Source organism: Embiotoca jacksoni, unplaced genomic scaffold, assembly GCF_022577435.1.
Source record: "Embiotoca jacksoni isolate LCO1_2020_lvr unplaced genomic scaffold, fEmbJac1.0.p SCAF_15, whole genome shotgun sequence".
Taxonomy (NCBI): domain Eukaryota; kingdom Metazoa; phylum Chordata; class Actinopteri; family Embiotocidae; genus Embiotoca; species Embiotoca jacksoni.
This window is the reverse complement of record NW_027185285.1, coordinates 3,432,346-3,454,034: the sequence shown is the minus strand read 5'-3', so window position 1 is coordinate 3,454,034 and position 21,689 is coordinate 3,432,346. Positions and strand designations below refer to the sequence as shown.

The window sequence follows — 21,689 nt, the reverse complement described above, 5'->3', positions numbered from 1 at the left end:
TTTTTTTTTTTTTTTTTTTTTACAAATTTACAGTGAGTCAAATTCGCAAAAGTGATTAAAAGAGAAAAATACTGTCTGTAAACTGTGATTGCTCACACTGCTTACTAATCTTTTACCCAACGTTCAACAGGAATCCACAGAACAGGAGCAGATCCTGAAGATGATGAATTACTCACAACGTGGGCGAATGGATGAACAGCGTTGCTCTTTGGGTCCCATTACGACTGCACATAAACCCATAGGTTGGTACAGTGCAAATATGGTCTGCAATGGATGTCTTTTAGTAGACTGATTGCTCATTGTTTCACTCCCGCTCCCTTCAGGCTCATGCAATGAGAAGTTCTCCAATACCGCAGACAGACAGAGGCAATACCTTGACCCACGGGTGTCATTGCCTGGATTCAACTACCAGGTACGAGACTATAGATCGTAAAGGGCAGAGCGCATTCACTTCTGTGTGGCGGTGTATTCAATGAACGACTGATGTCGACTGCAAAATGTGACCTGTTTTCTCAGGAACCTGGAAGTCATAACCATCACGGCTCCGCACCTCAGATCTCTGTGACTGAGAGTACTCCAGAAAAAAACGGGAAGCTGCTGTCGATACCGGTCAAACAGTTACAGGTTCCTTCTCAGCGTGACTGCTCCAATTCCATACAGGTCTGTTCTGTCCAGCTGTGTCATGAGTAGTTTTGTTTATTATAGATTTCTTCTACTGACTCATTTAATGAGACGGTAGTGAATGCTGTTCATCCTCATTTGGTCAAATCTGAATTCTTTTACCCAAAAAAAGTCAGAACCTGATGAACAACAAAAGTTCGTGAACATGATCAGCCACGTTCAGCGTGGACGCATGGATGACCAGCGCTGCTCCCTGGATCCTAGTAAGAGTGCTCCCTGCACACCCAAACACCCAGACAGAAAACTTGCAGGTGACACATCAAACACAGGTGAGTAATGAGTACAACTGGTTGTATTCACAAATCTCAGTTTTCAAATTTTCTTTCATTTAGCATTTCTTTATGACAGATTCATGTTCAGAGAAGTAGCATTTTCATTTTACAAGTTCTTTGTATTATTTAACTATATCACTTAATCCCACTAATTCCAGACCCTGAAGCGTTCTTTAACCTCCTGGCCAACACTCAGAGCCAACGGCTCGACGATCAGCGAGTGTCTCTGGCACCCCTACCGGGATTAAAGAGTGAAAAAGACACTTCTGCTGGAGATTCAAGCTACTTGTGTTACATGGTCTCTAAAGCTCAGGTAAGTTCTTTTTTTTAAAGAAGAAAACACATTTGTTGTTGCTGCTAAAATACAAGGTAACAAAATACTGTAGTGGCTTTGAATGTTGTACAGATATATGAATCTAGAATGTGAACAGAATACTGCAAAAGAAATGGAGTTTATATGATGCTAGAAAAAACAAACAGTTGTTATAGAAATGTCATGTAAAAACACATCATGTGTAATGTCCCTTTTAAAATTCAAACCATTCTTGACCTGAAAATTGTATTACTACCTCCTTGATCTTTGGAACTTTATGTGGTAAAGATTTGAGAAGCTGAGAACTGCTGGTTGATGCTTTTTTTAGGGATCCAGAATGGAGGACCAAAGATGTTCGCTAAATCAAATTCGAACCCGAGAGTCTTCACCATCAAAGGATAATTCTGTGTCTGGTCCAGATGCTCCACGTTCAGCTTCATTCAGCCCCAGCTCAGTCATCGAACAACCAAAGAGTAAAGATAAAACATCTCCAAAAGAGGTATGTGCTCAAGTGTGTGATATAATTTTTAATCCCAGGAGGAAAGTTGCAATAAATGACATTTAAACAATGAGGTTTTAGATTCACTTATTTTTTTTGTTTTTTTGCATGTCATTTCTTTTGCTTATATTTACTGCCTGTGATATGTACCGTTCACTTTTTCCCATCCAGGTCTTGACTACCGGTGATCAGGACAAATTTCTTACTATAATGAGTCATTCACAGCGTGGCCGAATGGACGAACAGCGATGTGTCTTAAATGCGAGTTCCCACTCCACACCCAAACGCCAGCCCAGTCAGAGCACCGTGCCCGAAGGTATGAATACAAACATATTTTCCCTCCTTAGTTTTTGCATTTAATGTTTTACACTGATAGCTTCATTGCCCTTACATGTTGATATATTAATTGTGTACATATTTCCACTAATTCCAGACCCTGAAGCGTTCTTTAACCTCCTGGCCAACACTCAGAGCCAACGGCTCGACGATCAGCGAGTGTCTCTGGCACCCCTGCCGGGATTAAAGAGTGAAAAAGACACTTCTGCTGGAGATTCAAGCTACTTGTGTTACATGGTCTCTAAAGCTCAGGTAAGTTCTTTTTTTTTTTAAAGAAGAAAACACATTTGTTGTTGCTGCTAAAATACAAGGTAACAAAATACTGTTAGTGGCTTTGAATGTTGTACAGATATATGAATCTAGAATGTGAACAGAATACTGCAAAAGAAATGGAGTTTATATGATGCTAGAAAAAACAAACAGCTGTTATAGAAATGTCATGTAAAAACACGCCATGTGTAATGTCCCTTTTAAAATTCAAACCATTCTTGACCTTAAAATTATATTGCTACCTCCTTGATCTTTGGAACTTTATGTGGTAAAGATTTGTGCCTATATATATATAAAAAAGCTGAGAACTGCTGGTTGATGCTTTTTTTTAGGGATCCAGAATGGAGGACCAAAGATGTTCGCTAAATCAAATTCGAACCCGAGAGTCTTCACCATCAAAGGATAATTCTGTGTCTGGTCCAGATGCTCCACGTTCAGCTTCATTCAGCCCCAGCTCAGTCATCGAACAACCAAAGAGTAAAGATAAAACATCTCCAAAAGAGGTATGTGTGATATCATTTTTAATCCCAGGAGGAAAGTTGCAATAAATGACATTTAAACAATGAGGTTTTAGATGTACTTATTTTGTTTGTTTTTTTGCATGTCATTTCTTTTGCTTATATTTACTGCCTGTGATATGTACCGTTCACTTTTTCCCCATCCAGGTCTTGACTACCGGTGATCAGGACAAATTTCTTACTATAATGAGTCATTCACAGCGTGGCCGAATGGACGAACAGCGATGTGTCTTAAATGCGAGTTCCCACTCCACACCCAAACGTCAGCCCAGTCAGAGCACCGTGTCCCAAGGTATGAATACAAACATATTTTCCCTCCTTTTTTTTTTTTTTTTTTTTTTTTTTGCATTTAATGTTTTACACTGATAGCTTCATTGCCCTTATATGTTGATATATTAATTGTGTACATATTTCCACTAATTCTAGACCCTGAAGCGTTCTTTAACCTCCTGGCCAACACTCAGAGCCAACGGCTCGACGATCAGCGAGTGTCTCTGGCACCCCTACCGGGATTAAAGAGTGAAAAAGACACTTCTGCTGGAGATTCAAGCTACTTGTGTTACATGGTCTCTAAAGCTCAGGTAAGTTCTTTTTTTTAAAGAAGAAAACACATTTGTTGTTGCTGCTAAAATACAAGGTAACAAAATACTGTAGTGGCTTTGAATGTTGTACAGATATATGAATCTAGAATGTGAACAGAATACTGCAAAAGAAATGGAGTTTATATGATGCTAGAAAAAACAAACAGCTGTTATAGAAATGTCATGTAAAAACACGCCATGTGTAATGTCCCTTTTAAAATTCAAACCATTCTTGACCTTAAAATTATATTGCTACCTCCTTGATCTTTGGAACTTTATGTGGTAAAGATTTGTGCCTATATATATAAAAAAGCTGAGAACTGCTGGTTGATGCTTTTTTTTAGGGATCCAGAATGGAGGACCAAAGATGTTCGCTAAATCAAATTCGAACCCGAGAGTCTTCACCATCAAAGGATAATTCTGTGTCTGGTCCAGATGCTCCACGTTCAGCTTCATTCAGCCCCAGCTCAGTCATCGAACAACCAAAGAGTAAAGATAAAACATCTCCAAAAGAGGTATGTGTGATATCATTTTTAATCCCAGGAGGAAAGTTGCAATAAATGACATTTAAACAATGAGGTTTTAGATGTACTTATTTTGTTTGTTTTTTTGCATGTCATTTCTTTTGCTTATATTTACTGCCTGTGATATGTACCGTTCACTTTTTCCCCATCCAGGTCTTGACTACCGGTGATCAGGACAAATTTCTTACTATAATGAGTCATTCACAGCGTGGCCGAATGGACGAACAGCGATGTGTCTTAAATGCGAGTTCCCACTCCACACCCAAACGTCAGCCCAGTCAGAGCACCGTGTCCCAAGGTATGAATACAAACATATTTTCCCTCCTTTTTTTTTTTTTTTTTTTTTTTTTGCATTTAATGTTTTACACTGATAGCTTCATTGCCCTTATATGTTGATATATTAATTGTGTACATATTTCCACTAATTCTAGACCCTGAAGCGTTCTTTAACCTCCTGGCCAACACTCAGAGCCAACGGCTCGACGATCAGCGAGTGTCTCTGGCACCCCTACCGGGATTAAAGAGTGAAAAAGACACTTCTGCTGGAGATTCAAGCTACTTGTGTTACATGGTCTCTAAAGCTCAGGTAAGTTCTTTTTTTTTTTAAAGACGAAAACACATTTGTTGTTGCTGCTAAAATACAAGGTAACAAAATACTGTAGTGGCTTTGAATGTTGTACAGATATATGAATCTAGAATGTGAACAGAATACTGCAAAAGAAATGGAGTTTATATGATGCTAGAAAAAACAAACAGCTGTTATAGAAATGTCATGTAAAAACACGTCATGTGTAATGTCCCTTTTAAAATTCAAACCATTCTTGACCTGAAAATTGTATTACTACCTCCTTGATCTTTGGAACTTTATGTGGTAAAGATTTGAGAAGCTGAGAACTGCTGGTTGATGCTTTTTTTAGGGATCTAGAATGGAGGACCAAAGATGTTCGCTAAATCAAATTCGAACCCGAGAGTCTTCACCATCAAAGGATAATTCTGTGTCTGGTCCAGATGCTCCACGTTCAGCTACATTCAGCCCCAGCTCAGACATCGAACAACCAAAGAGTAAAGATAAAACATCTCCAAAAGAGGTATGTGCTCAAGTGTGTGATATAATTTTTAATCCCAGGAGGAAAGTTGCAATAAATGACATTTAAACAATGAGGTTTTAGATGTACTTATTTTTTTTGTTTTTTTGCATGTCATTTCTTTTGCTTATATTTACTGCCTGTGATATGTACCGTTCACTTTTTCCCATCCAGGTCTTGACTACCGGTGATCAGGACAAATTTCTTACTATAATGAGTCATTCACAGCGTGGCCGAATGGACGAACAGCGATGTGTCTTAAATGCGAGTTCCCACTCCACACCCAAACGTCAGCCCAGTCAGAGCACCGTGCCCCAAGGTATGAATACAAACATATTTTCCCTCCTTAGTTTTTGCATTTAATGTTTTACACTGATAGCTTCATTGTATATTGTTGATATATTAATTGTGTACATATTTCCACTCATGCGCAGATTCTGAGAAGTTCTTCAGTTTGCTGGCCAACTCTCAGGGCCAGCGGCTGGACGACCAACGGGTGTCTCTTCATTCATTACCAGGGATACAGAATGGAGGTACCACATCAACATCCACTGCTGCTGAGAGGGATGCGAGCTACTTGTGCTACATGGTTTCCAAAGTCCAGGTTTGGCCTCATACATAGCATGTATCTATTTCGTCATTGTGGAAAGTTGTTGCCAGTTTTTGTTATTTTGGTCGACAGTGTGTTTACACCTTTTTGCAGATTGTAGATTGTGTTCAACAATAAATCCAACTGCTTTGATCAACTATGACGACAGTTAGTCTGATTTTCTTCCCACAGGGCTCGAGGATGGATGAACAGAGATGTTCTGCACCCCGAGTCCTCCAGAATCCGAGTACCCCATCAACTCAGCACAAAGACTACCACGATTCAGACACATCTGGTAAAACTCCCCAGACGTCTTCCTCCTTAAACCCCGGCAAAACTGACCAACAACTTCAGGTCAGATGTCATGCAATTTATAGTTTTTACTCATGCTTTTCCTGTCCTGTTATCCTATATTTATTAAGGAAGGCTCATCCTTTATGGTCTTTTAAAGAAATAAAAATATAGAAGTTTTATTTAAATTTGCTGCCTGTGTTTGCTAAGTTGTTTGCAAGTTGTCCCACTTTTCATTGCTTTTATTTCTTTGAATCCTTTTAGGAGGCATCTCCAGCTGAGCAGGACCAGTTCCTTGAAATGATATGTCACGCACAAAGGGGACGTATGGATGAGCAGCGTTGCACTTTACAGCCCAGCAGAAGCACACCTGCCACACCCACACACAATGGAAGTGCTTCAAAAAATGTACCCACAGGTCAGAAAATCACAGTGCATGGAAGGTCAAAGATGTGTTTTCTGTCTTTGACATGTAATAAATAACTCTTGACTCTCTGTAACAGGTGCAGAAGCTGATGCGTTCTTCAAAGCCATCACCTCCAGTCAGTCAAGTCGGCTTGATGATCAGCGTGTTGCACTTCCTACCCTGCCAGGGATAAGTGGAAATACAAAAGCTAAAACCCCAGTAAATTATGCTACATCTAAATTATTGGTGGAGTGAATATCACTGCCACACGTTGCTGTATGTAGACGCTTGTTATTTTTACGGCACGCTTCCACATATAGCATGCAGGACACAATGTGTCTCTATCAGTGTGAAGGTAAATGTTTGTGTCTTGTGTGTAACCCAGAAAATAATTTTGGCAGAAACATAATACTTGGACTGCCGGTTCCCTCTATGAAATAGCTGAGCTGGTTAAATTTTTTACATTTTAGATATAAAGAATATTAGTGCCATCTGTATTTTATCTAAAGCAACATTTACATTTTAATTTCTGCTTAATTAACAGCCTTAGGCCTACAATTCATTGTTTGAATTAGTCCCGTCTCTCATGGAAAAATAATTGGTTTTAACGTATCTTCTGCAAGACCTCTACACCACACATCATGGTGGCTGAATGTACACCAACAACATCAAGGAAGAACTGTTCCAGACCTCCCTCTCAAGCTGAAATGGCTTATGCAGAATTTGGCCCCATCAGGCCCATAATCAAATCTGCTTCATTCACCCCCGAGACCGAATATCAGAAGAAGCTAAATTCCCCGGCACAGGTAAATTGTTCTCCTGAAAATTAACAGTGTCTTGATTTCATTGGGAGTGTACCATGAGGAAGGAAAAAAAACAACATTTAGTGGTCATATAAAGAGACACCAGTAGAGTGTTAGTATTTACCAATCTGGTTTACATCGGAAAGCGAAAGTGAAAAGATCTAACTTGTAAAACTTCAGCTTTAAGAATTTGAATCATCACTTCTTAAGGGTTTCTGTTAGGGATGAATGGATGCTCCATTATTAGAGTTCCATTTGTGAGTTTCACTGATAAGATGGACATCTTGCCCTTTTCTGCTTTAATTAATGTTAAAGTCTAGTCTTGGACTTGGTCCACTGCTGACCTATGATGAATGTAAAGCTGAACAAAAGTCACTTAAACACTGTGTGAGAACACTGACATGTTGCTTTTTTACAGGTGACAGTGAAGGTGTCCATGAGCTTCATACCACAGCAGGTAAGTTGGGCCAGACTTTGTGTGAGATTTTGATTTAATTTAAAAGAAGTGCCTTTCACACGTATGTAACTCTTTTATCTGTCAAAGGGACAGAGGATTCAGCCAGTTGCATTCCCAGAAGTCTTCCTTACTGTTGGAGCCCCAGGAGAAAATCTTGTGATTCCTCTGAGCCCGGTATCTGGCAGAGCCAGGGCCTTCGACTTAAACCTTGTCCCAAAAGGAGATGTTAAGTCCAGGCACCGCTCTCCAAGGCATGCAAGTCCTAGGAAAAGCCACTCAAAGCCATCATCTCCCAACCCTGGTGCAACCAGAAAAGCACATTCTGTAACTTCATGCTCAAATGAACAGGGAAGGCTCAGTCTTATCAGTCATGATGACGACTGCGTCTCCCTGATTGAGAAGGTTCATGCAGCTCAACTGCAGAAAGGAATGGCTGAAGGTGGACAAAAAGGGAGAGGGGTTCCGGGAAAGGAAAAGGCAGAGCAAGGAAGGGGCAAGGTGGCTGGAAAGAAGGATAAGAAATAAAGGTGGCAATAAACAATAGTTAAGTATGCCACATTGTGAGTTATCTGTTGAGGACATTTATAGAAATGTTATGCGAGATGTCAGTAATTGGTCTGGAAAATATTTGATTAAACATTTCAAAATATATAATTAGTATTTGTAGTTTCCATACGCCCTTGATAATTAGAAGCTCTTGCTAAAGCAGAACTAAAGTTTATTTGGTTTTTATTGGGTAATTTGATAAGGAATATTTTCCTTTGCTAGTTAAATGTTCCATATACAGTATATATGTTGTTCATTATAATTTGAGTTTAGTAGTTTGGGTGAAATTGCATTGCTTTGCTTTTTATAATGTAAATGAAATGTATACAGTTAAAGATGCAACTGCTCATCCAAAGGCAGACTTTTTAGGTGATAATGAATTAAACCCACAGGTCTGGAAAACTGTGTGAAACTATGACAAAAGGTGCATTCAAAGCACATCAATAAAAACAGAAATACCAAACTTTTAAATCTGATCACATTTTTATCTTGATTAGCTGATCCACATGGAGAATCTGGTTCCCCCATAGCAAAAGTAAAAGGTGAAATAGAAGTGTGACACTTGATCATAGCTAAAATTGCAGTCGTAATGAGTTGTAAGTTAGTTTGTTCTTCATATTCAAGGCTAATTTGGTAGCATGAGGTTGAGCATGGCACGAAGATTAAAAAAAAAACATAACACTTCTGAGATTTTTTTTTAACATTTATTGAAGATTTAGAGAAGAAAATATGCCGGAGCTCATATTATATGAACTCTTAACTAACTCCGTTGGATCTTGTGCCTTATTCAGCAGAGTCACTTCCCTGAAAGTAAGAGAGACCATTTGGAAATGGGGTTAGTGTTTGTAGGGATGTATTGCAATAGAAATACAATAATAATAAATATGTAATAATGGAATGACGATACTTAAATTAAAGCTTGTGTTTGTTATCAGCATTAGATTGTGAACTAGTGCACTATAGGCATTATTATAAGAGGTCATTATGTGGCTAGTTATAGAGATGAAGTCTGTGTATGGGGTATATATACAATATAATACTGTCAAAGAAGGCTGAAATATTACCTTTCCAGCATCACGGCTCTTGACTCTCAGCTTGTTGACCTGGGACTCAGCGATGTCAGCGCGTTCCTGAGCTTCCTCCAGCTCATGCTGGACCTTCCTGTGCCTAGACAGATGAGCGTTGGCCTGCTCCTCCTGTGAAGGGATTGGAATTGTACTTAGTTACAAGGACGTTTCTGTTGGTATTATTGGTTCAAAAATAAAAAGACGGGTCATATAAATATTCACTTACAGCCTCCTCAGCCTGTCTCTTGTAAGCCTTCACTTTGAGCTGCAGCTTGTCCACCAGATCCTGAAGTCTGTTCACATTCTTCTTGTCCTCCTCAGTCTACACAGATGAAAGATTTGAGTAAAAGGAAACAAGCAATTCACAGAAAGGTGTGTTCTTAGTGAAGTTATTTACCTGGTAGGACAGCTCCTTCACTCTCCTCTCATATTTGCGGACTCCTTTAACAGCATCAGCTCCGCGTCTCTGCTCGGCTTCAACCTCAGACTCCAGTTCACGTACCTGGAACAAGATCCTAAATAATCAGTTTTGTACAAGGATATCAGGACAAAGTACGAAATGCTTATATAATTCATTCAAAGTGGGAGTTTTACACTTAAACCTGTAGTTCTGAACCTTTGCCTCCCCTTCTTCCAGAGAGCATAATAACTCTGAACATGCCTACATCATAGACTTTAGCTACTGTTGCAGGTGAAAAAAAAACTGAGGCTAAATTGTGGATGATTGATATAAAAGGCATCACAACCCTGCAAAATATGTCGTTTCACTTTCAGAATTTGCTCCATTGAGTCTGATAATATTAGAAAAGTTGAGAAGAGTTTCACAATTTAACTCTTTTATCCCCATTCAGTTTGGCATAGGGCTAAACGAGAAGTTAGCCAGCTCGGTTGCGGAAGTCTCTAGTGCGCATACTCTTACGCATTCAAGCGGAGGCGCAGTAGTACCTGACCAGCAGAACCGATTTCAAAATATTACTATGAATTACAAAGTGAATTATCAGGCATTGGTACTCTTACTCAATATTGTATGAATTAATTTGCCAAGATCCGAGTGTAACATGCTCATTTGAAGGTAAAATTTCCGCACTGGAAGTTTTAATTGTTCTTTTGCACAACCTATTATAGGCTACATCATACCCTGGACTCCAGTTTCTGGAGCTGCTTCTTGCCACCCTTCATGGCGAGGTTCTCAGCCTCATCCAGACGGTGCTGCAGGTCTTTGACTGTGACCTCCAGATTCTTCTTCATCCTCTCCAAGTGAGCGCTGGTGTCCTGCTCCTTCTTCAGCTCCTCAGCCATCATGGCAGCCTATAATGATGACATGTTCTCTATTTAATTTATAATATTTAATATATATGTAACATTATCACTGCATGGAAATGACCAAATCGACAAAATAGAAGAGTGAGAGACATGAACTCACATCAGTGATGGCCTTTTTGGCCTTCTCCTCAGCGTTTCTTGCTTCCTGAACAGTATCATCCACCTCACCCTGAACCTGGATGAGGTCAGACTCCAGCTTCTTCTTGGTGTTGATAAGACTGGTGTTCTGAATTTTGACCGAGATAAGAGAGTATTTTAAGGGCATGTGTCTTACAGCTTTGCTGGAATACAGATCTTGTGAATTAATGAAAACCAACCTGAGAGTGAAGCAGTCCGACACGCTCACTGGCATCAATCAACTCTTGCTCAGCCACCTTGCGTCCTCTCTCTGTCTGCTCCAGAGCGGCTCTCAGCTCCTCAATCTCGGCCAACATCAGACCATTTCTGCGCTCCACCATGGCAACCTGCTCCTTCATGTCTTCCTGTCCTCTGACAGCATCATCAAGGTGCAGTTGGGCATCCTAAGATAAATAGTAAACAAAACAATAAACCTTCTTTATTCCTTTTACTTATCTTTTTAAACTAAGCAATTATGCAAAACTCACCTTAAGCTGTCCCTGGACATTCCTCAGTTGTTTCTGGGCCTCAGCAGCCTGCCTGTTGGCATGGCTCAGCTGAATCTCCATCTCATTCAGGTCTCCCTCCATCTTCTTCTTGACTCTCAGGGCATCGTTCCTGCTCCTGACCTCAGAATCAAGAGTGCTCTGCATGGATTCAATCACCCTCTGACTGTTCCTCTTGATCTGCTCCATCTCCTCGTCCTTCTCTGACATCTTTCTATCAACCTCACCTTTGACCTGGTTGAGCTCAAGCTGAACACGCAGAATCTTGGACTCCTCATGCTCCAGTGTACCCTGCAAGACAAGTCAGTGAAGTGCCAAAATAGTTGCTTTGTCATTAGAACAAAACACATTTGAAATTAGTTAAAGAACTAATTACATAGCATACTGTTCATGAATTGAAATGATGATAAGCAAATTATATCTAAAAGACATTACCTCAGCTTCTTCCAGGGCTGTCTGAATTTCAACTTTCTCGCTTTCTATAGCCTTCTTGGCTTTCTCCAGCTCATGAATGCTCTTTCCAGTTTCTCCAATCTGCTCTGTCAGATCTGAGATCTCCTCTACAGAGTAGATACAAGAAAGATGAGCAATCACAGGCTATTCACAACTAGTAGGCCAATAAATGATTAGTTGTCCTGAAAATAGACAGCAGTTAACATACGCTGCAGGTTCTTGTTCTCTCTCTTCATGGTTTCCAGCTGATCCAGTGACTCCTCGTAGGAGTTCTTCATTTTGAACAGCTCAGTGCTGAGAGAGCGAGCCTCCTTCTGGGCTCCTTCCAGCTCTGCCTGACCCTCCTCATACTTCTGTTTCCATTCTGACAGGACCTAGAAATATATCGATGGAACATTTTGTTTGGGACTGACCTGGTCCTGTGTTGAGCCATGTTTTGTTTTCCGCTTTAACAACTTATACCTTATCAAAGTTCCTCTGCTTCTTGTCGAGGTTGGCAGCCAGACCGTTAGCTCTCTCCACATCAATCATGAGGTCTTCCACTTCACTCTGCAGCCTCTGCTTGGTCTTCTCCAAAGAGGCACACTTGGAGTTCACAGCCTCGATGGATTCCTCAGCATCCTGCAGGCGCTGGGCAAGCTTTTTCCTGTGTTTAAGACATTTTTAATCATTTCAAAGCAAACAATTGAAATGAAAACCATTTTAAACAATAAAATTGTAGTTACTTACTTGGCCTCCTCCAGCTCCTCAGTGCGCTGGATAGCATCAGTCTCATATTTGGCTCTCCACTGAGCCACCTCACTGTTGGCCTTGGACATTCCTCTCTGCAGCTCAGCCTTTGCCTCCTGCTCCTCCTCAAACTGCTCTCGGAGCAGATCACAGTCATGGCGAGCTGACTGAACAGCGTGGGCCAGGGCGTTCTTGGCCTATAAATTGATCATAAGGAGCATTTAAAAAAAATAAATAAATAATTTAAACCAGTCATGCCTGAGATATCACTGTCATACATATATGTGTCACTAAAACCTGATAATTTCATGCACTCATATATAAAGTAGAAAATGTAAATATGACATCTGGTACCTTAACTTCCTCCTCAATGTGTCTCTTAAGCTCTTCAATTTGCTGAGTATAGGCCTGTTTGCCTCTGGTCAGCTGGGAAATCAGAGCTTCCTTCTCCTCGAGCTGGCGCGAAAACTCACCTGAACGAGTAAGAATTAGAATAAAAAAACTGAGAAAAAAATACTCATTAAATGGGACTATACTGTATGTAAATAACAGGTTAATTGGAACCTAAATAATTATGTCTTCCATCTCTTAAATAATTTAAAAAAATAATGATTGGAATAATTACTGTACATATACAAATTGCCATATAACCATTTAAATAAAAAATAAAATAAAAAATGTTGGAACACAGTGATTAATCATATCAGACCTTAATAAAAAAATGTGTAATTATTATAATGGAACACCTATCCCATCTTTGGATAATCACCGTTCTCTGTCTGAAGTCTTGCCCTCTGAGCACTCAGGTCATTCAGCTGGCGAACGTTCTCATCATTTTTGGACTTGATTTCACTTAGTTGGTCTTCAAGAGTGCGGCACATTTTTTCCAGGTTGGCCTGTCATTGGAATATGATTAACATGGTTCAAATCTGGTGAACATGGAATTAACTGATCAGTCATTTTGCAATTATTCTCCACTTTCATTACTTGGATTGTTCCTGAAATCATGTCATTGTTTTTTTTTTTAAATAATATGTAATGATATTAGTAATGATAATAATAAAGTAAATATTGCCTACCTTTGATTTAGCAACAGACTCCATGTTGCTGGAGAGGTCATCAATCTCCATCTTGAACTCGCTCTTCTCCTTTTCCAGCTTCTGCTTGACGCGCTGGAGGTTGTCGATCTGCTCTCCCAGCTCTGCAACGCTGTCAGCCTGCTTCTTGCGGAGAGCTGCTGCAGTAGATTCATGCTGCAGGGTTGATTCTTCAAGATCCCGACGCATCTTCTGGAAGTCAGCCTCACGCTTCTTGTTCATCTCAATCTGAGCAGCTGTTGCTCCACCAGCTTCCTCAAGCCTCTCACTGATCTCCTCAAGCTCCCTGGAGAGATCAGCTCTCTGCTTCTCAACCTTAGCCCGAGCAGCCCTCTCAGCCTCAATCTCCTCTTCCAGCTCCTCAATACGAGCCTTGATTTGATGATGTTAACATCAAGAAGACTTAAAACTTGAACATGTTGTTGAAGAATATCTGAGTTTAATATTCACGTGAAATAGTTTTACCTGGAGTTCCTTGATCTTCTTCTGAAGCTGAGCACCAAGAGACTGTTCATCCTCAATCTTGCTGAGCAGCTGGCTGATTTCAAAGTCCTTCCTGGAAACACAGAACAGAAGACAATTTTCACATTTGTAAGTTCAGTTGAACTGGGAATATTATGTTTTATTATGGCACAGACAAAAAAAAGATAATTTAAAAAACAACAACACACTTCTTGATTTTCTCGTCAGATTGCTGCTTGTCATTCTCCAGATCCATTATGGATTCCTGGGCCAGTTTCAGATCTCCCTCCAGCTTCCTCTTGGCTCTCTCAAGGTCCATACGGAGCTTCTTCTCTTGCTCCAGTGAGCCCTCAAGCTATAAAGCAGTAATTGTTGATTTGAGGGATTTGAAAGACAAACCTTAAATACCAACAACCATTCAAAAAAACCAACATAACAACATCATAATTATTGTTTTCTTACATCGTCCACTTGCTGTTCCAGCTTTGTCTTGGCCTTGGTCAGAGTATTGACTTTGTCTTCCTCTGCCTGGAGGTCATCCAGTGTTTGCTGATGGGCGTCTTGGAGAGCTTTCTTCTCCTTGGTTAACTTGGCAATCGACTCATCTTGAGATGCCATCTCCTCCGTCAGGTTTTTCACCTGAAATTATGTGAGCAGTTCAATCCCCCGCCCAAATATGAAATGAAGTAAAGGGGAATAACATCACATGTCTAAAGTTGCATTGAAAAGATAGTCAAACTGAAGTAAACCTTGTTTTCTGTGGCATGTTTCTCCTTCTCCACTTTAGCCAAGGTGAGCTCCAAGTCATCAATGTCCTTCTTCAGCTCAGAGCATTCATCCTCCAACTTCCTCTTCTTGGCAGTCAGCTCAGCATTCATTTCCTCTTCATCCTCCAGTCTCTCAGTTGTCTCTTTGAGTTTGGCCTCGAGCTGGATCTTGCTCTTAATGAGCCCCTCACACCTCTCCTCAGCATCATCGAGATTCTCAGCTTCCTATTGTTGAGACAATATATAAAATATTTATTTATCACCTATATGTTGGAAAATGTGAGCAATAGTGTCCAATAGGAGAAGTACAGATGTGTTACAGTCAAACTCGCTCTTGTTTCCAACTTACTGAAGCCACTTGGAGTTGCAGGTCATTCTTCTCCTGCAGGATGGAAACCATCTTCTCCTCCAGGTCCTTTTTCTTGGCCAGAGCAGTAGCTAAGTCTGTCTTCATCTTGTCATAGTTCTCCTTCATTGACTGCAGCTCCTTCTCAGTCTCAGCGCTCTTCAAAAGAGGCTTGATCTTGAAGTACAGATTCATCCATGGCCAGTTCTTCACATTCATGAATGAACGGATGTTGTACTGGACGGTGAAGATTGCATCCCTACAAAAGGAACACAAATTAGTGTGTATACAGTGTTGTTGTTTGACATCACATTGTAATTTAAAGGACAATTCCATATATGCTGCATGATCATCCTACCTCCTCTCCATCATCTTCACAAACTCCTTCCTCATGAGGAATCCTCTGCTGAGAGCCTGAGTCATGGTCACCAGAGTGGCCAGTTTCTCATCTCTCATCTCCTCAAGGGTACCCAGCAGACCAGCTTTGAAGAACACCTATGTTGTGAAGTTACAAAAAAATAAATAATGTCAGTATACATGGACACTACTGGATTTTGTGCCTTAAAATATTTATATAATTTTTGGAAATGCACCTTAGTGTGTCCAAACTTGTACTGAGTGTGGTCCACATCAATGGAGCCCAGCAGCTTCTCTGCAGCCTTCTTGTTGTCAATGAACTGTCCCTCAGGAATGACACTGGCATTCAATACTTTGTATCTGCAAGATAAAATTATGGTTTTACTTGAAGTAATTTTAGCTTTTAGTCTGGTATTCTCCATTATAGTCATTCAAGTGAAATCAGTTGCATTTATTACACATAAACTGAAAATTATTCTCACCTCTGCTTGAAGTCAGCATACATGACTCTGCTGGGGAAGCCCTTTCTGCAGATTCTGATGCCCTCCAGCACACCGTTACACCTCAGCTGGTGGATGACCAGGAAGTTCTCCATAAGACCTGCATATTACCAAATGTGCATTGTTAAAAATATTTCTTTTTTCTCTCTTTTTTTTTTTTTTTACTTTAAAATGCTGAAAAGTGGATTACAAACTTCTTACCAGGCGTTTTTGATTCATTGGGAATCAGGCAACGGACAAAGTGAGGATGAGTGCTCCTCAAGTTGGTCATCAGCTTGCCCAAGTTCTCCTGTTGAGTAGCATCATGAGAAAATAGATCAACATTGTTTCACAATGTGTGTATGATTGTTATTCAATAATGAAACAATACATACTCTGAACAGAGCAGACACAGTCTGGAAGGAGCCACCCTTCTTCTTGCCACCCTTCTTGGCACCACCACCAGCAGCATCTGTTTTTCAAAGTAAAGTTTCAATTGAGTCATTTGTTTTACATGCTGAGGTTTATAACCACATAACAACTGCATATTTTAACTTAGTAACATAATTGATCAGATCACCAGTTTGGACTGATCCTTACCGTCAGTTGATGAATGGGTTGCATACAGTAAGCACAGCAGTTTGTTTGCAGACTTCTGGTAGAGCTGAATAACTGAGTCGTTCAGTGGGTCCTTGTTCTTTTCCAGCCAGCCAGTGATATTGTAGTCCACTGTACCAGCATAGTGAACCAAGGAGAAGTGAGCCTCAGCTTTGCCCTTTCCAGGCTTTGGCTTCTCAAAGGCCTTGGTCTTGCCAAGATGCTGATCATGCAGCTTGTTCTTGAACGAAGTGTCTGAGGCCTTGGGGAACATGCACTCCTCTTCAAGGATGGAGAAGATGCCCAGTGGCTGAAAGGACATCATGCCAATGTTGAAAGCAATTTACCAGGTTGTCAGAAAAACAGGACCTAACTCCTGCCCTACAGATTTGACTTACCTTCTCGATAAGCTCAATGCAGGCAGCCAAGTCCATACCAAAGTCAATGAACTCCCACTCAATGCCCTCTTTCTTGTACTCCTCTTGCTCCAGGACAAACATGGTGTGGTTGAAGAACTGTTGCAGTTTCTCATTGGTGAAGTTGATACACAGTTGCTCCAAGCTGTTGTACTGTAATACAGAAAGTAATTTTGTGGTATTGCAGAATTTTGTTCTTCTGTAATACGGTTCAGACTTTTTACAACTACTCACATCAAAGATCTCAAAACCTGCGATATCCAACACTCCAATGAAGAAATTTCTTGGCTGCTTGGTGTCCAGCATCTCGTTGATACGGATGACCATCCACAAGAACATTTTCTCATAGATAGACTTGCACAGAGCACTGACAGCATTGTTGACCTAAGAGAAGAGATTTTAGCAAAAACATTTTTCAGAATATGTTCATGTCAAAATGCAAATATCTCACAAACATTTTCAAGGATCAAATTTTATTTGAATTACCTGTGGGACGGTCTGACCTTTGGTCACCATCTCATTTCCAACCTTGACTCTGGGGTAGCACAGACATTTCAGCATATCAGCAGAGTTCAGGCCCATGAGGTAGGCGATTTTATCAGCCACTGATTGAAAGAACAAAAATGTTTTAGGTGTAATGAAGCAATATCAACACTATGAAGTAAGAAACAAAACAATCCCTATTGCTTGCAGTGCTTAAGATGTCTCATAGTTTTTGTAGAATTTTTGTAGGCAGTTATTTACGGTCCCTCTTTACAGATTTTAATAATACATGTCTGATTTGCTGGGTTAGTTATTGCTTGTGACTTTTCAATCTTGGCACGGATGTAATTGCAACTTTAATAGTTATTGTATGTTGCTACTCACACATCAGAGTATTGACTGCCAGGCTGTATTTGTCGTGAACATATATTACTAGCTGGTATTCAGTCAATTTAATCCTCTCTTATACCAGTGTGATTACATTTTGATTACATTATTGGAGTTTAAGTCTATGCAGGAAACTCTTGCTTTGTGAAGTGATTGCAGCTTTAGTTTACCCACTATAATATCATTTGATGTGATATGATGTAATGTGATGTAATATGGGAATGTAATAACACAAAATGAATGTAAGTACCCTCATTGCCATCAGGCTCAGCCTGCTCCTCGCGCTGCTTCTGCTTAAATTTCATGTTGCCATGATGCATCACAGCTCCAGTCAGCTTGTAGATGGCAATCTTCTCTTCACCGGTGAAGCCCAAGATGTCAATGGCAGTCTGCGATTCATGCATAACAAGTCCTTTGAGAACATCTGGTATTCAGACAGTCTGCTGTTATTCTACAAATTACTATCAACTTACATCAGTTGCAATGAACTCCTCCACATCATCAATGCTTTTGACAGTGATTTCACCCTGACTGATCATTGGGTAGTCGTAGGGGTTAGTGGTGATCAGAAGAGCCTCTGGAAGAGAATAAAAAAAAAATACATGAGATGTTGCTCTGATATTTCTCTTATTTTTAATTAATTTAAGTTTCAAGTTGTCTATAAACAAACCCAGGAGCTCAGGCTTGTGGCCCGTCATCAGCTGGTAGAAGATATGGTAGCTCCTCTCAGCAGACAACTGGAAAGTGACACGAGACTTCTCCAGCAGATCTAGGACAAACAAATTAGTATAAAAGTGTGGTACCGCAACGTAACTGTTTCAAATTAATTCCAGTGTGTTCACCATCTGTTTATGATTTTATTGGCTTACTAATAACTGCAGTGATATCAATTACCTATCCACTTATCCTAATCCAGCTGCATGATGGCAGGAAGAGCTGCCAGACCAACAGACTGATGGCAGTCAGTTACTGTGCCTCTATCTATATCACTTGCTAGTCACCTTCTCATATGTTACTTTTGCTGCAGCCACACTATACTCATGCATATGCTTCACCGCAACGTAAATAAATTGTCCTCCAAAACTGAACTCCTGTATTTGTGCTATGTAAGCATAAACATGTCAATCCTAAACTTCAGCTGCATTGTGCCAACCTAATGTTTAAACACAACCACTTTTGAATAAATAAACTGTTAAAAAAAGTTATTCCGCAAATGCTGAATTTTTTTCTACCATCTATAATGCAAACGACAGGCTTTACTTTAGGCCTAAGTTTCCCTCTGCATGCACTGTATATATTTAGGATAACCAGAAATGTATGCTGCAGTTGAATTATCATTGTGAGGTGTAAATTAAAACAAATGTGATTGAAAATGTAGAAAATGACTTACATGTTTCAATATCTGCTGAGGCCAGTTTGCCAGTGGTTGCGAAGTGAATTCTGATGAATTTACCCTAAACATATCAGGTTTAAGTTAACAGCATTTTAAATATTGATATGCAACTCAGAAAGCTTCATTTTGTGCCCTTTCAACACTTACAAAACGAGAGGAGTTGTCATTCCTCACAGTCTTGGCATTACCGTAGGCCTCTAGCAGAGGGTTGGCTGCAATGATTTGATCTTCCAGCGAACCCTAAAACAGTTTTGAAGCTGTATAAAACCAACAGCAACAACAATCAGCTGTGGCAAAGATGCCTAGCAGTCAATTTTACCTGAATTTTTCCTGAGCCGATAACGTCTTTCTTTCCAGGTCCAGCCACTGCAATTGTCGCAAAGTACTGGATGACACGCTTGGTGTTGACAGTCTTTCCTGCACCGGATTCTCCACTGGGGAATTAAAGGATCATTTTTACTTCGCAATATTATCATGACATTTCTAAAAAAAAAAAAAGGTTTTTTTTTTTTTTTTTTTGTACTCACGTAATGAGGACAGACTGGTTCTCACGATCTAAAATACACACACACACACACACACACACACACACACACACACACACACACACACACACACACACACACACACACACACACACACACGTTAAACCTATATAGTTGACATCCTTCTTTGCCTCATCTACCTAAATTCTGCAGTTACTTTGATCTTACCAGTGAGCATGAACTGATAGGCATTATCAGAGATGGAGAAAATGTGGGGTGGAGCTTCAATCCTCTTCTTGCCTCTGTATGCGTTAACAACCTTAGTATCGTACACAGGAAGCCACTTGTAGGGGTTCACGACGACACAGAACAGGCCGGAGTAGGTCTGTGGTATCAAACAGAGAAACATTATCAGACTTGATGCGTAGGCTTCACAGATACTGTACAAGCAAACTGTATTGTTAAAGTGTTGCTCACGTAGATCATCCATGATGAAAAACGCTCTTTGAGGTTATACAGCACAGATGGCTCATTGAGGTGGGTCATCATGGCCATGTCCTCAATTTTATCGTACTTGGGAGGGTTCATTGAGTGGATGTCATCCTCTTTTACAGTAAGGGTCTGAACAATAAAAACAATAAAACATAAATTTCAGTGGGATATGTCTAAGATAGTACATTGTATAATAGTTTAATGAAATTTATCTCATTCTGTCATGCTGTGAGTTGCAGAGTTTCATTTTAAGCAGTTTTCACTTGCCTTTCCTGTAACTGTCTCAACTGTGACTTTGCCACCCTCTCTTTTGATGAGTTTCCCCCTGAGGTACATCTCTTCAGGCTCAGCCACAAAGTAAGCCGTTTTGGCATCGAATGGAGTAGTCTGGGCCTCCATCCTCTCCTTCTCAGGCTTACGGAGGTAAATGGCCGCCGGGCCATAGGCCTCCATCTCAGCGTCTGTGCTCATGATGGCACTGTGGGTGGCTGAAAATAAAAGGTCATACAGGCTGTAGTTCTCTTGTATTTGTTTTAATAGATGTTAACATGCTGTTAGGCTTATTGGGTGAGATGTATTTTAAAATTGTGGATATCAGATAAAATACACTAGAATTTATCTCCTTTGGTCCCAACAGCAGATGGAATACAGTCAGGTCTATTACTTTGATCCTATCGATGACATTAATTACAGAGATTTTAAATTGATTTGAAAATATTTAAATCTTTTAAAACTACTGTCTTGCATCACATTTGTGAAAAGAAGCCTGTGAAACACGAAAAAACGATCTAAAATGATATTATTAGATTAGGTACACAAATGATTTTGTAAGAAGGCACATTTATGTTAAATTAGTGTTTCACGATAAAAACCAAGTGTAGTTAATGTACTCACTTGAGTTGGAAGCCTACCAGTTATTGAGTTATTGAGTGCTAAGGTGCCTCTTTTATAGAGGGAGGACTGTCTTCTCAGTAGGTGTGCCCTGCTCAATTTGGTCATGTATTCTTGTTATGTTGCTGCTAATCCTGTGACATTGACATTTAAAGTGAATATATTGCCTTGGAAGCACATTTGTGGCAGTAGTTATGTTTTCCTTGTGCTCAAACTGAAAGGCATAGCGTTAATAAAAGTATTAGGGAATCAATTTATTAATTTCATAAAACAATTACTTTTAAACATAATGTAACATGTATTTAGGATCTTCTAACATGTCATCATGCATCTGTTGATGCATATGCATATAATGCAATATTTTTTTGAATTTATAAAAGAGCAGCATTCATTGTGTTGGTATTGCTAAATTTGACCTTCAATAGAATATGTTTTATCAATACAGGTTTTGTGCTGAAAAAGAAACAGTTGTTTTAAAATTATAATACTGACACGAAAATTATTAGTACAATAAATTATATAAATATTTATATATATATATTATTGTTTTTACATTTTCTTTTTCAGTTTTGGAGAAGCGCCCAAATGTCACTGGTGTACAGTTGCAGTTCACACATGTCCGATGTGGTAGTCCAATGAAACAGGATCAACTATTCCATAAAACAGGGTCA

The 21,689-nt window shown here is 39.8% G+C and overlaps 2 protein-coding genes across 2 annotated transcripts in view; one reads left to right on the top strand and one right to left on the bottom strand.

The window, feature by feature from the left end:
* LOC138197894 (myosin heavy chain, fast skeletal muscle-like) overlaps positions 1-20,248 on the bottom strand; it is a 185,916-nt gene extending 165,668 nt beyond the window's left edge. The window contains exons 1-35 of the mRNA XM_069148908.1: positions 20,113-20,248; positions 19,864-20,020; positions 19,678-19,705; positions 19,470-19,584; positions 19,298-19,390; positions 19,148-19,211; positions 18,428-18,526; positions 18,231-18,334; positions 18,008-18,146; positions 17,374-17,492; positions 17,122-17,271; positions 16,870-17,040; positions 16,475-16,781; positions 16,270-16,346; positions 16,097-16,184; positions 15,878-15,995; positions 15,632-15,755; positions 15,397-15,533; positions 15,042-15,297; positions 14,675-14,917; positions 14,388-14,564; positions 14,135-14,280; positions 13,929-14,019; positions 13,446-13,835; positions 13,136-13,262; positions 12,721-12,839; positions 12,367-12,563; positions 12,100-12,283; positions 11,846-12,011; positions 11,620-11,744; positions 11,167-11,475; positions 10,879-11,082; positions 10,662-10,787; positions 10,376-10,546; positions 9,636-9,740 (exon numbers count right to left, since the gene is read on the bottom strand). Coding sequence (XP_069005009.1) covers positions 9,636-9,740; positions 10,376-10,546; positions 10,662-10,787; positions 10,879-11,082; positions 11,167-11,475; positions 11,620-11,744; positions 11,846-12,011; positions 12,100-12,283; positions 12,367-12,563; positions 12,721-12,839; positions 13,136-13,262; positions 13,446-13,835; positions 13,929-14,019; positions 14,135-14,280; positions 14,388-14,564; positions 14,675-14,917; positions 15,042-15,297; positions 15,397-15,533; positions 15,632-15,755; positions 15,878-15,995; positions 16,097-16,184; positions 16,270-16,346; positions 16,475-16,781; positions 16,870-17,040; positions 17,122-17,271; positions 17,374-17,492; positions 18,008-18,146; positions 18,231-18,334; positions 18,428-18,526; positions 19,148-19,211; positions 19,298-19,390; positions 19,470-19,584; positions 19,678-19,705; positions 19,864-20,020; positions 20,113-20,223 — 5,337 coding nt within the window. The 5' untranslated portion in view covers positions 20,224-20,248. The remainder of the gene's footprint in view (positions 1-9,635; positions 9,741-10,375; positions 10,547-10,661; positions 10,788-10,878; positions 11,083-11,166; positions 11,476-11,619; positions 11,745-11,845; positions 12,012-12,099; positions 12,284-12,366; positions 12,564-12,720; positions 12,840-13,135; positions 13,263-13,445; positions 13,836-13,928; positions 14,020-14,134; positions 14,281-14,387; positions 14,565-14,674; positions 14,918-15,041; positions 15,298-15,396; positions 15,534-15,631; positions 15,756-15,877; positions 15,996-16,096; positions 16,185-16,269; positions 16,347-16,474; positions 16,782-16,869; positions 17,041-17,121; positions 17,272-17,373; positions 17,493-18,007; positions 18,147-18,230; positions 18,335-18,427; positions 18,527-19,147; positions 19,212-19,297; positions 19,391-19,469; positions 19,585-19,677; positions 19,706-19,863; positions 20,021-20,112) is intronic.
* Positions 2,298-8,627, top strand: LOC138197650 (uncharacterized). Its single transcript, XM_069148506.1, has 16 exons — positions 2,298-2,353; positions 2,704-2,874; positions 3,037-3,181; positions 3,316-3,470; positions 3,815-3,985; positions 4,148-4,292; positions 4,426-4,580; positions 4,912-5,082; positions 5,254-5,398; positions 5,514-5,683; positions 5,861-6,022; positions 6,224-6,377; positions 6,463-6,584; positions 6,989-7,171; positions 7,587-7,625; positions 7,713-8,627. The coding sequence occupies exons 1-16, from the start codon at positions 2,336-2,338 to the stop codon at positions 8,148-8,150; spliced, it is 2,544 nt and encodes an 847-aa protein (XP_069004607.1). The 5' UTR covers positions 2,298-2,335; the 3' UTR covers positions 8,151-8,627.
* Positions 20,249-21,689: the final 1,441 nt, after the last annotated feature.

What these genes read in the sequence shown, in the direction of transcription:
- LOC138197650 (XM_069148506.1), top strand. An exon ending in AAACTGACCAACAACTTCAG is followed by an intron (nt 6,023 to 6,223) that starts GTCAGATGTCAT and finishes GAATCCTTTTAG; the next exon opens with GAGGCATCTCCAGCTGAGCA. An exon ending in TTCAAAAAATGTACCCACAG is followed by an intron (nt 6,378 to 6,462) that starts GTCAGAAAATCA and finishes TCTCTGTAACAG; the next exon opens with GTGCAGAAGCTGATGCGTTC.